This window comes from Musca autumnalis, unplaced genomic scaffold, assembly GCF_047663935.1.
Source record: "Musca autumnalis isolate F117 unplaced genomic scaffold, ASM4766393v1 scaffold_3, whole genome shotgun sequence".
NCBI classification, from domain to species: Eukaryota; Metazoa; Arthropoda; class Insecta; order Diptera; family Muscidae; genus Musca; species Musca autumnalis.
In genome coordinates this window covers 67,561,652-67,579,269 of record NW_027411866.1, presented here as the reverse complement: position 1 = coordinate 67,579,269, position 17,618 = coordinate 67,561,652, and the positions used below count along the sequence as shown (strand labels likewise).

General features: G+C 35.9%; 1 protein-coding gene across 1 annotated transcript in view; it reads right to left on the bottom strand.

Moving 5' to 3' along the window:
* Window positions 1-17,618, bottom strand: part of dtn (transmembrane protein 132C dtn) — a 444,998-nt gene that overhangs the window by 304,518 nt on the left and 122,862 nt on the right. Inside the window, exon 7 of the mRNA XM_073979456.1 lies at window positions 3,567-3,772. Coding sequence (XP_073835557.1) covers window positions 3,567-3,772 — 206 coding nt within the window. The remainder of the gene's footprint in view (window positions 1-3,566; window positions 3,773-17,618) is intronic.

Below are 17,618 nucleotides of genomic sequence, written 5' to 3'. Positions count from 1 at the left end.
AAATCAATAGGCTTCTTCCTCTGTGAGACCCTCATTAATTTCGTGACGATCCGATCAAAATTGCGCCCAGTAGCGTCATTTCCAAAAAATGGAAAATGGGATGTATTATCGAATATTGCGATATCTCCGTTATTTGGTCACCTACGCCGACCTAGTTTGCATCATTGTAAAGATGGGATCTTCTACTTTCATAGTAAGGCTTTGTGTTTGGAAAGTATCCAACCAAAGCTGTGATATTCGTCATTATAACTAAAATCGCAAAAATGAAAATTTGGGTTTAATTTGCGACTACTGTGATATCTTCGTTGTATGATCATCCACGAGAACCTACTTTACATCGTTAGAAAGGTGATATTTTCTACTTTCATTGTCAGGTTTTGCTTTTGGTATACCCCTTATAGAAGCTGAGATATTAGCTTTGAAAAAAAAAACGTTGTCTTTTTATCCAAATAAGTTTTTTGCCCATTCCGACCCCTAAATATTATTCGACCCTCACCAAAATCAAAAGGCTTCTTCCTCTTTGAGATCCCCATTAACTCTCAAAATTTCGTGACGATCCGATCAAAATTGCGGCATGTAGCGTGATTTCCAAAAAATGGGATGAATTACCGACTATTGTGATATCTCCGCTATTTGGTCACCTACGCCGACCTAGTTTGCATCATTGTAAAGGTGGAATCTTCTACTTTCATAGTCAGGCTTTGCTTTTGGAAAGTCCCCAGCCAAGACTGTGATATTCGTCATTATAACTAAAATCGCAAACATGAAAATGTGGGGTTTTTGCGACTATTGTGATATCTTCGTTGTTTGAACACCTACAAGAACCTACTTTACATCATTAGAAAGGTGATATTTTCTACTTTCATTTTGCTTTTGGTATACCTTGGTATATATAGAAGCTGAGATATTCGCTTTGGAAAAAAACGTTGTCTTTTTATACACATTCCGACCCCTAAATATTATCCGACCATCGCCAAAATAGGCTTCTTCCCCTCCGGGACCCCCATCAACACCCAAAATTTCGTGACGATCCGATCAAAATTGCGACCTGTAGCGTGATTACAAGGTTTAGATGGACAGACGGAAAGACGGACGGACGGGCGGACACACATAGCCAGATCGACTCAGCTCGTCGAGACATTCATATTGATATATATAAGTATGGGTCTACGACCATTATTTCGATGCGTTACAAACCAACTTATAATACCCTTCCCACATAGTGGTGTAGGGTATAAAAACGCCACAACTCTTAAAAAGTGTTTTTTTTTTTGTAAGTCAAAAATCACCACAAGTAGTGGGAAAACCACTAACTTGGCATCCCTGTGCAAAACTGAGGAATATTTTCACATCGTCGGCATACATCAAGAAATTTTAAAACTTTATTTTTTGAGGTAAGTCGTTTATAAATAAGGAAAATAGAAGTGGTCCTAGATACTTCTTGATATGATATTTTTAAAATTTACTTTTTGCGTTCTAGGTTTTAGGTACGAGGAAATAATCCCGTTTACACTTATATTAGTTAAGCCTATGCTCTCAAGTTTCAATCGTAATAGGTTATGATTTACTTTATGGAAAGGTTTGCTGAAATTTGCTTCCTTGAAGAAATCACCGATTGGCTATTGTGGAAAAGTGTAGAAGATTAGTTGTTGTAGACCATTTTCTCTGAAATCCGTGGCGATAGGGAGATATAAGAGAACTAACATCATGGTAAAGGTTATCGGTGAGGCTTTTTTCAAGCTTTGGAATCACACATAATTTTCCTATTCCTCGATGACTGCAACATCAGATTTATTTCAAAATTTAAAAAGCATATAAGTCTAATACATACATTAAACCAAATCGCGATTTTACGTGTTTATTTTAACTTAGCATCCAAATCCAATTTTTTTTATAAAACTTATCACGAGACCTTTAGAAATCGCTTTCGGTGCGGAAACTTTTTTCGCTGAATTTAGGTGGAGGGTGTTAAAGACAATTTTAGAAATATGCTTGAGTACTTATAATACAATATACAGTATAGTCTCGATAATCCGGACACCACATGTTTCGGCGGTGTCCGGATTATCGAATTGTCCGGATTACCGAGTAGCAACAAAAATATATAATTTTGTATGTTATAATCAGTAATAAGGGACTTTTACTATGTAACGAACTGACATGTAAGGCAAACAAATTAATATTAAGTAAATATCACGGGTTGCGACCATTTTATGACCCGGGACAACTTCCCTGGCTACCAATTCCCTGGCTATTCATCCAGCAAAATTTAAGTGGCTTTTGGTGAGTATTTTTTCATCTAAAACTTCTCTACAACTGGTGTATATTAATTCATAGTTTTTTTTAAGGATATAAGCTTCGTAGTTCATGTACATTTATTTATTTCGCTTGTCCATGGGACATGAGCCTCTTATGACTAGTGATAGAACTGTAGAACTCAAATACACTCATCTCATTTATTCAATATTTAGCCATTTCTATGAACAACACCAAATCACCTCATCTCGTCCAAGAAACCAAAAAGAGATATTGTTTTATATAAATAAAGACAAATGGAACTTAAATCTATTAATTGCATAATTACGAGAATGCTATACAAAAATCCTTAGTTACCGGTGATTTAGAATGTCAGAGAAAGAAAATAAAAGGGGCCATGCGTTTTTTTTTTTAATTTATTGAAATTCCTATATAAGGTTTCTTTAGTCGTTTCCTCTTTTAGCTAAAAATCTCAATAAAAACTTAACTATTTATCCCAATGCTTTAAAGGATTTAAACATTTCTTGGTAAAATATCTTTGGAATACAAGGGACATTCTCACTAATCGGAGGGCAAACGAACTAAATCCTTTAGTGGAAAGGAACACGCCACATCAAATTTTCAGGGAACAGTAGTGGAATTCTCTAACTCATTGTTTGAGTTACCGACAAAAATCGGTAAAATTAAAACGCAAAATTAGAATGAAAAGTATCATTATAAGTAAACTACTCTTTTGCTATCGGTAGGACTTAGCGACAGCTTTATTTTGGTTGTTAACTTACCAATAAAAATTGTTAATTACCGAAATTAATAGCATTTTAATTTTACCAATTTTTGTCCGTAACTCGAAAAACGAGTTACAGAATTCCACTACTGATTTACCCAACACTTGTTGTTTATCATAGCCAGTCTTCAATGCTTGAACGGTAGGAAAATCACTTGACAGATTCAAATAGTTAATTCCATATTGACTCTATAACTGAGTTAACAGTGACTATCTAGAAAGTCGAGATTTGGACCAAAAACCTTGAAAAACTTATTTTTTTTATTTGTACACCAATTGCTATTGTTAAGAACGAAAATGCCAAGGAAATAAATAAGAATCTAATGTGCTATATAAGAAAAAAATATTGATATCCGGTTTATCGAGGTAAGAAAAATATGTGATGTCTGGATTACAGAGTCTACAATGTAAAAAATTCTGGTGTCCGGATTACCGCGTTGTCCGGATTAACGAGTGTCCGGATTATCGAGACTATACTGTAAATATAATGAATAGTTATCGCATGTTAACATCAATAAAATCTTACATGTATTGGTGTTCATCCATTACTTTCCATCCTTTTATTTGAGATAGACGAAAATCACTGATGTAAACCTCAAGAGGGAACTCTGGCATCCAAACAATGAATTTAGCCACTCCAATGTATGTTCCATATTTCACAATTATCGATGCATTTGATGAACCGCGAATTTCGGAGCCATCCACATACACTGAACTGCACGAGGATGATACCTAAAAAACAAATAAATATTAATAAACACTTTAATAGCTCATCTGAAAAATCATTAAAAACAAGTAAGAAAAGGTTATGAGGCCGACTTTTACGGATATACTAAAGTTGTCATTGGCTTTTATACAAGTAGTATAATTCTCTAACTCATTTCTGTAAAATATCGTAAAATGGTTATAATTTCAGTAATTAACGAAAATTTTCGGTATGATAGCGACTAAAATATACTAAACGATAAGTACTACTTTAATTAATTCTCATTCATAATTATGCATTTTAATTTTACCGATTTTTGTCAGTAACGAAAAAATTAGTTACAGAATTCCACTACAGACGACTTAATTAATGTTAACTGAACCAAAATAATTACAGTCGCACTATCGAAATCAATGCATTTTCATATACAGTGCTGCTCAAAACATTTGAAATATATTTGTTTTTGCAATTTGATTCTTTATTGGCCCTACTTTCAAGATTTAAAAATGGTTATTCAATTTTTAACACTTATGTTACAGAAATTTGTGAAATTTCGCAGGATCACGCGTTTTAGCCTGCTCATAACATTTGCAACTCCGTGTTTCGAATAACTTTTACCTAATTTTCGATGCGTCTTTTGTATTGATTGGCATAAGATTGTTTTTAATCAGTAGAAGGGGATAAAAAGCTTTCATGTGGAATACATTTCACCCCGCCTTTGTTTAATTTTGACAGACAAGTATGCCGAAAACAAGATATATCTAATTTTTTAAGAAAAACAAAAGTTATGGCCCGACATTTTATCAAAAATGTACAAAAATGTTTATTTCTGAAAATTGTGGACCCAACCCATAATCATAAAACAGTACAATATTTAAAAATGAGCTGGGTACCGCGTAAAAAGTACTAAAATTGCCATAAAATGGAAGGTGTGTTTAATTCCAAATGGTTTCCGCATTTTAGGAAATTTTTAATTTCTTCTGCCGTTAGAATTTGAATATACCCAGCACAAATGCAACTTTGTGCATTCGCACGAAGTGATAGATGTCAAATTCTAACGAGTAAAATTCGCGCCACTTTGCAACACCTAGCTTACTCGTTACATTGTAACTTCACTTCTTTTCGGATATTCGTCCACGAAGCAACACAATTTGCAAATAAAAAGGTAAAGATATTGTTTTCCAAACAATATTATTAAATAAAGGATTTTAATTTTATTATTACAAAAGAATTGATACTGTTGTTTTCCTTTTTGGTTTTTTTCTTTTTATTGCTCCGCAAACATTGGTCCTATTCGAGCCGAATAGAATTGGTTTTTCGCTACTTCATAGAGAATCTTCAAATGTTTCAAATGTTTCTAGATCAGCTGCTCCAATACAAAGAAATTCGAACTCTTCTTCAGCTCCACCTTCTTCCTCCGCTATTGATCAAAATGGTCCATCGACTTCGTCAGGTTTGACGTCTGGTCAGTCAAATTTTAACACCCTCGATGTTTCCCAGAATAGAAATGTTTTATTGGGCACGGCCATGGTGAACATTATTCATCACGGTATTAATTATCCTGCTCGTGTTCTCATCGATCCAGCGTCTGAAGCCTCTTTTATAACCGAAAAATTGCAGCGTCAGTTAGGTATCTTCGCAAGTTCGACTCTTGCCACGGTGTATTAGAGGAACCCCCTAAACGGTCAATTTTGTCTCCATCGGACAAATTTTGTGAGGAGAATTTCAAGTCCACTACTGTCCGGGACTCTGAGGGCAGATATGTGGTCACCCTTCCCATTAAGCCAGAATATTAAGGTCAATCAGCGTTAGGACATTCAAGAACGAATTCTTTACGACAATTCCTTCGTAACGAGGCTTCCCTCTTACGAAAACCAGAAATTAAGGAGGTGTACGATGGGGTAGTAAAGAAATATTGGCTTAAATCTAGTTTAGTAAAAACTCTCCGATTTTTTCGAAATTTTTTCCATAGGTAGATATTTTTACGCTGATTACGGGAATGTAAAATTTTCTTGGGGGACGGACCCGGTTACCCGGTTATTCGACCCGAAAGTCCGGGTACCCGATAGACCCGGTTCTACTGAACCGATTCTTACAAAATGTTATTTTGGTTATAACTTCTGAACCCCTGGAGATAACCCCATCATATGACCACTTGTTGGATAGGTAGTTTCATAAGCTTTCCAACGATACCCATAGTAAGAATCGGTTCAGTAGAACCGGGTCTATCGGGTACCGGGTACCCGGACTTTCGGGTCGAATAACCGGGTAACCGGGTCCGTCCCCCAAGAAAATTTTATATTCCCGTAATCAGCGTAAAAATACCTACCTCTGGAAAAAATTTCAAAAAAATCGGAGAGTTTTTACTAAACTAGATTTGTTCCGAAATATTTAGAGTTAGGTCACATGAAGCCTGTTTCTTCATCTTCAGCCACTTCCATGGTTTGATATTTGCCTCATCACCCTGTGATAAATCCAGAGAAGCCCACTACCAAATTAAGAGTCGTTTTCAACGCCTCTAGCGGAACTTCTAGTGGCAAAAGTCTTAACGACATTTTGTATGTAGGTCCTACTTTGCAGTTAGATTTAGTCCTGCTTATATTAAGATGGAGACTCTTCCAGTTTGTCTTTAACTGCGATATAACTCAAATGTATCGCCAAATTAGAGTTTTTTCCCAACACACACCTCTTCAAAGAATAGTTTTTAGGGATTCTCCCGACCAAGACATTCAAGACTATGAGCTCCAAACAGTAACTTTCGGTGTAAACTGTGCACCGTATTTAGCTATACGGACTTTATTACAATTAGCTGACGATACTGAAAGGGAATTTCCGCTTGCAGCCCACATCATACGTAGGTGTATGTATGTGGATGACGTTTTGGCAGGTTATCACGATTTGGGCTCCGCTCAAAAGGCTCGTGATGAACTGATTCAAGCATTATTATCTGCCAAATTTGAATTAAGAAAGTGGACGTCGAATGACCGTACCATACTAGAAAGCTTGCCCACTGAACATTTGTACGACACAAAGCTTCTTACATTCGTAGAAGCGAGTAGTTCCAAACCTCTAGGGATTCGATGGAACGCGCAAACAGATCTGTTCTATTTCAGTGTGAACCCTCTCGCTCACAAAGATAAATATACCGAACGGGAAGTTTTATCCACTATCGCAAAGTTGTTTGATCCTGTAGGCTGGTTAGGACCAGTGATAGTGGTAGCCAAAATTATAATGCAAAAGGTTTGGCAAGATAAAATTCACTGGGATGATTCACTACCATCTTCGACGGCATTAACATTCCTCGATGGGTTAATTATGCCCCAGATTGTCAAGCCGAACTTCACGTTTTTTCTGATGCCTCAGTTAAGGCATACGCGGGGGTCATATATATTCGTATTGTCACACCGAATGGGCAAATTTACACTAATTTACTATCTTGTAAGACCAAGGTTGCTCCGCTTAAGTCGATTTCATTGCCTAGGTTGGAACTATGTGGTGCAGTTTTGGCTTCAGAGTTGGTGAAATCAATTATTTCTGAGATTGGTATAGATTTTCATAGGATATATTGCTGGACAGATTCCACGATCGTCCTCTCGTGGCTTAAAAAACCCCCTTCAACTTGGACAACGTTCGTTGCCAATAGGGTGAACAGAATTCATGAAAACGTTGGTCAAGAAAATTGGTATCACGTGCGCTCAGAAGACAATCCCGCAGATTTAGGTAGTCGTGGACTTTCACCGGCAGACTTAGCTGCATCTGAAATGTGGTGGTGTGGTCCTACTAGGCTTCGTTCTGATAGGTCGCAATGGAATATTCCTGATTTATCGTCTCTTGATACGGATGTAGAGATGCGTGGTGTTAAAAGTCATGTCTCGTTTTTTTCAGAATATTCTGACATTTTAGAAAGATTTTCGTGTTTGAAAACGGCTATAGGGGCCATTGGATACATGCTTAGGTTTTTCCACAACACTCATCGTCTGCATAAAGGGAATCATTATTTCGAGGAAATAGCTCTTTCAAGTTCTGAGATTCATTGTGTTAAAATACGTTTAGCAATTTTAGCTCAGAAGGTACATTATGCAGAAGAGTATGATTGTCTGTTAAATAAAAAGCCGTTGCATCCTAAAAGTTCGATTTTGTCATTAAATCCGTATTTAGATGAAGCCGGGGTTATGAGAATCAATGGGCGTTTAGTTAGGTCGCCAACTCTTTCTCCTTCGGAGACTCATCCTATACTACTTCCATATCATAGTCGCTTAACTTATTTGTTACTGCAGGATATTCACATTCGTTCAATCCATGGACAAATTCAATTAATGTTGCGTCTCGTTCGTAGTGAATATTGGGTACCTCGTCTCACTACATTGATTCGTACAGTAATTAGTCGTTGCATGCGTTGTTCATTGTACAAAAGTCGAGTTTGTACTCAAATCATGGCAGCTCTTCCTCCGGAGAGAACAACTTTCACTAGGCCATTTGCTACCACAGGGGTAGATTTTGCAGGGCCTGTTGACATAAAGTCATTCACGGGCAGATGTTGCAAGATTACTAAAGGATACATCTGCGTTTTTGTTTGTTTTTCGACAAAGGCCGTACACTTAGAAGCTGCTTCTGATTTATCCACAACAACTTTCCTAGCAGCATTTCATAGATTTATTTCGCGTCGCGGTTGTCCTAAAGCGATGTTTTCGGATAACGGCACCAACTTCGTTGGAGCTTCGCGACACTTAGAGGAGGATTTCAAAGGTTTCTTGAGGGAAAGTCGTGAGCGTATATGTTCTGAATTGAGTTATCAAGAAATAACATGGAATTTCATAGCTGCTGGGGCTCCACATATGGGTGGCCTTTGGGAAGCAGCTGTGAAAAGTTTCAAGTTGTATTTTAAGAAACATGCAAAGAACATAAAATATACGTTTGAGGAACTGTCTACACTTCTATGTAGGATAGAAGCATGTTTAAATTCGCGGCCACTGTGTCCTATGAACGACAGTCCAGATTCTCAAGTGGCACTTACTCCGGGACATTTTTTGATAGGATCTCCAATTCTTGCTCCTCCGGAGCCAACAATAAATGAATCTCCCCTGCATATCGTTAACCGGTTTAGAAAAATGAAAGCTTTAACTCAACAATTCTGCCTTCGGTGGAAGGAAGAGTATTTGAAAGGTCTTCACAAGCGCTATAAATGGAAATATCCGGAGCGCGATATACAGACGGACGATTTAGTCGTCATTCGTAATGAACAGCTACCCCCCACTTCGTGGAAACTAGGTCGGGTTATCAACGTATTTCCGGATGTCGACGGGCACGTACGCGTGGCGGATGTTCGCACAGAAAACGGTGTTGTTAGACGGCCGGTAGTTAAGTTGGTCATTCTGGCCAACGAGTAGTTAATTATTATGATATTATCGCAGCATCTCTCCTTTTTCACAGAATGGAAAATTTGAGCAAGATTGCCGCTACCCTCCCCGACATTGAAGATGAACTTTTGATGTCCGATGAAGAGAGGGACCTCAACATAATGATGGCTCCTGAAAAAGAAAGAGACAACGCTAATCAAGATCCTAACGATGGTTGTGCCCTTGAGGCAAAAGAAGTGGAGGACGCTCCTATCCGGGAGATTGCACAAACTCCTCCACTCGATGATTGTGCCCTTAAGGCAAAAGAAGCGGAGGACGCTCCTATCCGGGAGATTGCACGAAATCCTCCGCTCGATGGTAGGGCCCTTAAGGCCAAAGGCGCTGAGGTGGCTCATATCCAGGAGGTTGCACTAACACATCATGCTCGAAGTTTTTTTAAGTATGGAAATCACGGAAGCCGCTCCTATCCGGGAGGTTGCACTTAAAGCTTCCGGTGAAAATTTGAAAGGGTCCGCATCCGCGGAACAAAGTAAGTCGGCTCCGTCGACTTCGGTTAACTCTGGTTCGAGAAGAAGCGAAGAGCGATGTGTATTCTGTAACCAAGGGCACAAACTTCGAAATTGTTACAAATTCCAACAAATGTCACACGAGAAAAGAGTTCGGGTTGTGGTGTCGAAAAGACTGTGTTCGAACTGTTTCGAGGGTAACCATTTTTATAGAAACTGTCCGAGTAAGCGAAGATGTCAGGTTTGTCAACGAAATCATTATACCCTTTTGCATCCTACTGGCAAGTCCCACAACCCAGACCTGAGAAATTCGAAACGCCAAATTGTGGTTCCTCAGCGTCCCGGCCCGACTTATATATCCGAATTGTCTCCCATCACTCCCTTCCATAATCCCATCCCCATGTCCACTCCTTTATTGTCCTTCCAGCCCACCGTAACATTAACCCCAACCATGGTGGTGAACCTCAATCTGGGTGATCGAAGAATCCCTGTAAGGGCCCTTTTGGACTCCTGTTCAGGGCACAGCCGAATCTGCCATTCGCTTGCGCAGAAACTAAATTTGTGTTCGGTGCCGATGGGACATGGCATGTTTTGCAATATAAAGGTGGAGTCCCTGTATGAAAGGAACCAAAACGTGACGGTGTTTGCTCAGGTCATGCCGTTACGAGATATCGTGAAACCTTCGACGTCAGCACCCGAAAGTATAAAGGAACGATACGCTGGTCTACAATTAGCAGATCCCGAGTTCTATAGGGCGGGACACATAGGTCTCATTCTTGGGTCTGAGGTTTACCCCCGAATCATCAAAATGCAAACCTTCTCGAACCCGGGTTTTCCATTGGCTCAACTCACTATATTTGGGTGGGTTATTACTGGGCCTTGTAGCATGTAGTATGAAGATGTAGCGCCAATGAAGATTGGCATGGGCTCTCCGAGCCACTTGTTTTTTGAAAAAATTATTTAATAAATGAATTAAAAGAAAATGCTCATCGTTGACGGTTCTACCCTTGAATTTTCATATATGTACATAGACACATTCATAACTAGATATTAAGTCGTTTTAGTTGTAACATCGCTGGATGTTCCAAGGTGGCCGAGAAATGTTTAATTCCAAATGGTTTCCGCATTTTAGGAAATTTTTAATATCTTCTGCCGTTAGAATTTGAATATACCCAGCACAAATGCAACTTTGTGCATTCGCACGAAGTGATAGATGTCAAATTCTAACGAGTAAAATTCGCGCCACTTTGCAACACCTAGCTTACTCGTTACATTGTAACTTCACTTCTTTTCGGATATTCGTCCACGAAGCAACACAATTTGTAAATAAAAAGGTAAAGATATTGTTTTCCAAACAATATTATTAAATAAAGGATTTTAATTTTATTATTACAAAAGAATTGATACTGTTGTTTTCCTTTTTGGTTTTTTTTTTTCTTTTTATTGCTCCGCAAACAAGGTGAATGGACAACTAAATATTTAGCCGAGGATAATCAAATAATGACGCAAATTATTAAGCAGATAAAGGTTTAACATCGGTAAATCTGTACAAACCCCTCCGATACATACAATGGATACCGGTGTACCAATATAGGCAAATTTTAGGAAAACAGTAATTTCAAAAAAAAACATGTTCATACAAATTTTGCAAAAAAAATTTTTGGAATTGTTTGTGGGAGTTGTAAAATCGGGTACTTTTCACCAATTTAAATCAATATTTGAGTTATATGACTTGAAAAAATGTACTTGATCACCAGGTCGAATGATAACCGAATTTGTTCTATTATGCAAACAAGTTGACCCAAAATATATGTATATAGTGTTTTATATTGACCTGGAGATATTTTTATGGACAGCGATAGTACTGGAGGTATGAGTTCGACACATTTATTTGATTTTAACCCTTCTTTGCATATAGATGGATATTTCCATCATTTCATTAAAACCCCCCAAAAAAGGACAAGTTTACTCTATGTTTATCGTGTCAAGATATCTTTTTAAAGTCCACTGCATAGAAAAAAATATATAACTGTAAAAAAAACAACTGTAACTAACAGCAAAAAAATAAAAAAAATAAAAAAAATATTATTTTATAATTATTTACATTTTTTATATTAAAGATTCTGGAGATTATAAGGTGATAATGAGTTGAAATATCGTTAGTAAAGAGGGTTTGTGATATTTTTAAAGTAATACTTGAAGAAAAATTCGTAAAGTATAGAAAATATTACATGACGAAATATTTAAAAAAAAATCGTTATTTGCTCAGATTATAATAAAAATACATTGTTTATCTATTTTTCCGTAATTAGGAGCTCGAAGAAAAAATCATGCAATAAAGGGTTAAAACTAACCGGACATACAACACGTCGAAATCGCACCATGTACACACCACAGACGTCGTATATGAGGGTATTTGGCATAATTCATTCCAGTTGCAAATGTTTTGAGCAGCACTGTATGTGCCTCGATTACTTCAAAGTTATGTCCTACAGAAAACACGAAGAACTGAACCAACAAAAGTCCTCCTAAAACTATGACTATAGACTGAAAAGTTGTACAAAATTTAAAGCCTAGTTGTTTCATGTTTAATGTTTTCTACGACTTCATAAAATGAAATGCAATATTATGTCCAACGTCTAAACTTTAAAATTTTTCAATAAAGACGATTACAAAAAAGTTCAAAAATGGAATATTGGGACAGTCATATGTTTTATTAAGGCTCTGCTAAATAGATATTAGATAATAAAATAATATATTTATAATAACAACCACCCGTGAAACGTAGCATAATGGTTGGAAGTTGGAAACAGGTTTTTCAAAAAAAATCAGGATCTACGGTAGATTTCACCAATTATTCTGTTGCTAAATCTAAATACACCATTGAGTCCACAAGTCATATAAAACTTATATTTATAGAATTAAGATAAATATTGGTAGTAGTAATAAATCCATTAGATTTTAACTTTGTTTGAAAACAAATGTAATTTGGTGGTAACCAAAAACAGGTAATTGTCCTTGTGGCGATTTTTCCCATAAATTGAGCAATTATTGGGCAATTCAATGGATTTTATAGCCAAAACCTTTAGTGATTAAAGTTGTTTAACACTCTGGCTGTTACTTCGAACAATATATAATGATTGGCATCTCATAAATTTGTGTATTTTGATCCTTGAGCCATGGTTAAGTCAAACGAAGCTGAAATTTTTGTCACGTTTTGAGTAAATGAGCCATATGTAATACGTTAGATGTTTTGAGCTTTTTCGTTTTCTATCTCTTGTTGTGGAATCGATAAACAAAACGTAACTATTAAAATGTTTTGCGGTGCCAACTCTAGCTCGAAAATGAATTAACCGATCGTCATATATTTTGTAGGCTAATTTAGAACATAAAGACCTAGTCCATCATGGGTCGATTTTTAAGAAATATTGGATTGGTTTTTCGTTTTAAAACGACTAACAAAAATTTAAAACCAATCGATCGATGAAGCACTTTTTTATGACAATCAGTTCCTTAGTTTTCGATTTAGAGTCGGCTCCGATTTCAAGAAAAACACGTTTTAATTTTCTATGTTACATACAAATCACAATGATTTTCACCCATCCATCACTCATATCTCAATCAAGTTCCGATATATTTTTTTAAATTGTGTGGCAACCCTGTTGTGTTAACTTGTGATTTTGTGCGCTCTCCATTTGACTTACTTAAAATATAATTTTTTATTATTGTGATAAAGAGTTAACTTGTGATAAATTGTTTTTAAATCGTAGATAAGTATACCTAATCTAAGTGTGCTTGTTCGTGCATGTGTTTATCAAGTGAATAGTAATAAATAGACATCGGATTTTGCATATTTGCATATTTTTTAATAATAAAGATACGAAGATTCTGATTGAACCAAAATTCGTTTCAAAGAAATCTAAATTCAATGGCAGGGTCATATTTTGTATTTATTTTGCATATTTTGCATATGCACAAAATATGCAAAATATGCAAAATATGCAGAATATGCAAAAAATATGCAAAATATGCAAACAGTTTTTGGCCGAAAATCGTCATAAAAGTCGTAAAATTGACAATTAAAGTTGGGAAAAAATCAAAAGTGTAATAAAATAAAAAAAATTCAATATTTTCTTTGTCTTAATTTGTTGCATTAGTCTGGTTACAACTCAAAGGGAAAACATCGATGTCGGATTTTTTATGCGGCACTCCCCTAAAGTGTTTAGTTTGGTTAGATTTTAGGATTGTTCAAGTTTGAGCACAATTGGAATATGCTAACACATGCCACTGGGGCCTAGAATTATGAGAATCTCGATTTTTTGGCTATTTGACGACTAAAACGACGAAATAAAATGCCATACTATTCTTAATATTTCTTGCCGAACAACAAAATACGTAAGTAGTACTGAATTCAAGATAATAAAGCCAATGTCCCGAAAACGTCTTATGGTAAAACTGGAGTCTATTGTGAAAAAACCCTTTTTACAGCGTTCTATTTAACTTGCTTTTGTGTCTGTTTAGTTCAAATCTAGTAACATATTTTCCACACAGTTGTAGTTGACTAATCGAAATAAAACTTTGCACACTTTTCAGACATGAATATGAAACCAAAACCAATATGGGTCCATTTTTTCTTAGAGTCCCCATATAGCGGTACCACCCGATTTAAAGTATTTTAAGGATTCTGTTTTAATTTTTAGGCCGAATTGGCTATAACTTGGCATTTGGGGTTCCCAATGGTACAAAAAATGTTGGACTCAGGTCAAGGTGTTGGTATAGCCCCTATATAACGGTAAAACACGATTTCAGGTATTTTAAAGCTTTTATCTACATTTTCGGCCTAAATTGGCTATAATTTTGTTATGAAGTTCTCAGTGGTCAAAAAAAAAAATAAATGCTAAAAAGTTAAAAATAAAATAAATGCTGAAATAGTTAAAAAATAAGTTACAGTGTTTTATTTATATTATTAAAACTAGAAAATAATTTTTAATGATGAAATCTCTCAAATAAAACGCTTGCATTTGAATTAAAAATTGTGGCAATATTTATATTATTTGAGAATCCATATTTTATTTGAGAGAATCCATCATTAAAAATTATTTTCTAGTTTTAGGTGCTTTTATAAATAAAACATTGTAACTTAATTTTTTTAATTATTTTTTATTTCTTCCATATTATAAATTTTTGGGAAAGTAAACAAATGTCTTTTACATTTTGTTCATAAATAAATTTATTTAAGGGACTGACATAATGAGATTTTGGAACCATCTGGGTAAAGATGACTACCTGCTGATGAACTCGACTCCTTTACCCTTCCTGGTAAGTAAGTTGCAGGATCTTTTTCAAGAAATTCGGAGTTAATGTTTAATCTCTTGAACAACAAGTAAGTATACCCTGTAATTACGTCTGGTAGACTTTTTTTTGAAAATTTCGACAGTTGTTCTTTTGTTAGTTTGGATTTTTCCACCTTCTTCTGGTTGCTTTGTTAAGATTTTTGTCGCATTTGGCACTTTACGGTGGTTTGAACTATCAGATCAGGCCAACAAGTTCAGGACTAAGATGCCACAGATAATTTATCATTTATTATTTCCTTTATCTGATATTGGTTTTGTATTTTATTAATTTTTCAATGCGGTTTAGGTCTTTTTTTGGACCTAAAAAATATTTCTGAATTTCGTTTTCGCTATTTGTTGTATTAAACTCAATATATTGTCTCTAATCCTTTTCAACCTATTGATTATGTTTACCCAATTCATCCTATATTATATCTATATAAACATTATCTTGTTTATAATACGTTTTGTAAAATCAATAACCCACACTCTCATTTATAACACTCAGTTGTTATCGTTTAATACAAAATAAATAAACAAAATAAAAAAACGTTCTGGGCGCGTTAAACCAGGCTCGAAAGATGAAAACACAAAGTGCTTCTACGACCTCTTGTTCTTACGAAGTCAGCTGGGAAGTAGTTTTAAAACATTCTCGCCTACATCGAAACTGGATTTGTCAATCGAAGACTATTCTTACAGAAATTGCGTGAATATGTTTGGTTGATGCCTGGATGTGCTGCCAAACTTGCAGTCAAAAATCCCTCTCAACAATACTTCTAATAAGCCTGTACACAGGTACAGAAGCTCTCGACCTAACATCTGCTCAAGCTGGAAAGACCCCATTATTCTAGGCATTCGTACACTGCTAAGTCATGTTTCTCCCCTGAACTACTGTCAGTTTCAGGAAAGCCCAGGAGTTGTTCTTTACCCCCATACCAGATGATACCAGAACAGCAACCCGTTCTTTCTGCTCTGTTTTGGGAATACCTGGTAATAGTTTTCCATGCCAGTGCACGCAAATAGCCTTGTTTTGGGGTATCTTAACCCTTAATTGAAGTTGTTGCGAGTATTTTTCACTGTTTATTCTCCGGAATAAACGGATAAAGCTTCTAAAGATCTTATATTTGTTGGGGTCCGAGAGCTTCTACTGTAGATAAAATGATACAACTAACGTTTCAATAGGACACTTTACAGGGGTCCAGCAGCCATGACAATTTCATGGTTAGGAGTTCTTGTTGAAGCCGCGCTTGATTATTTTCGGGACAGATGGTTCTTCAGATCCTATGAAGAGTTTAGCATCAAAAGAAGACCTAGACCTTGTTTGATCCGACTGTGAAAAACACCGTAAAGAGTCAAATGGCGACACAAATCTTAACAAAGCGAAGATGGAAACTTCTCCGGAAATATTCGACCCAACTTACAGAAGAACAAATGTTCGAAATTCCTAAAAAAAGTCACATTAACTCCGAGTCGAGCTCACCACAGATTACAACCAATTAATTACAAAGGACGAACAACTAAAACAATGCGTTCTCCAAGTAGTCGGCTGTACCTTTTCGCCCTAAGTCACGTTAATGGGCTTTCTATCTCGAATTCAGTAATACTTACGCATTTTGTTTTTGAACATAAAATTAACAGAATGACCTTTAATTTAATGCATAATACGGGCAAATAGCTTCCACAGATATGGGTCGCCGAGAGAGACGAGATTTTCTTAACTTCGAGGCCCCAGTAGCACGTGTTAACTTATTCCAATTGTGCTCAATTGGCAATCTTAATCTTAAATCTATTTAAAATCTAATCTAAGTAAACAGTTTAGGCGGCACCCCCGCCTAATAAAATCCAACATCGATCGAAACAAGCCTAAAGTTTAACTCAAAGGAAAAAAAATCGATGTCGGATTTTCTTAGGCGGGGGTGCCGCCTAAACTGTTTACTTAGATTAGATTTTAAATAGATTTAAGATTAAGATTGCCAATTGAGCACAATTGGCAAATTAAGACAAAGAAAATATTGAATTTACATAAAATGATTGATATTTTATATTTTTGTATATTTTAACAATAAAAAATAGTATTACAATACCATATGCCCTACACCACACTGTGGTAAGGGTATCAATAACATAACAGATTAAAGATTTTTTGATGATTTTTTCCAACTTTAATTGCAAATTTTACGACTATTATGACGATTTTCGCCCAAAAACTGTTTGCATATTTTGCATATTCTTCATTTTTTTTTTTTTTTTTGCATATTTTGCATATTTTTTGCATATATTTGGCATATTCTTTGCATATTTTTGATATGACCCCAAATATCGAAAAATTGACCCTTAAAACGCCTAGATCCAAAATTTGAGTCCAATCGGATAAGAAATAAAAAACATGCAAAAATCCGATGTCTAGTAATATATTATCGACTTCTTTAAATCAGCGTCAGGCGATTAGGCGCCCGTGTGCGCTCATTTAACGTTGCTCTCTCCACACACACAATTCAACCCATTGAAAAAGCATAAAGTATGCAATAGAAAAGTATGGTGTCTGACGCTGCTTTAAACTTCATCTAATTGGAAAGTTCTCTTCTTCTTATTTTTCCGTAATTGATATCTTGTAATTTCTCTCTCCCTCTTGTGTTAAATTTCTGTGTTATTTATATAAAACAGAGTTGCCATCGA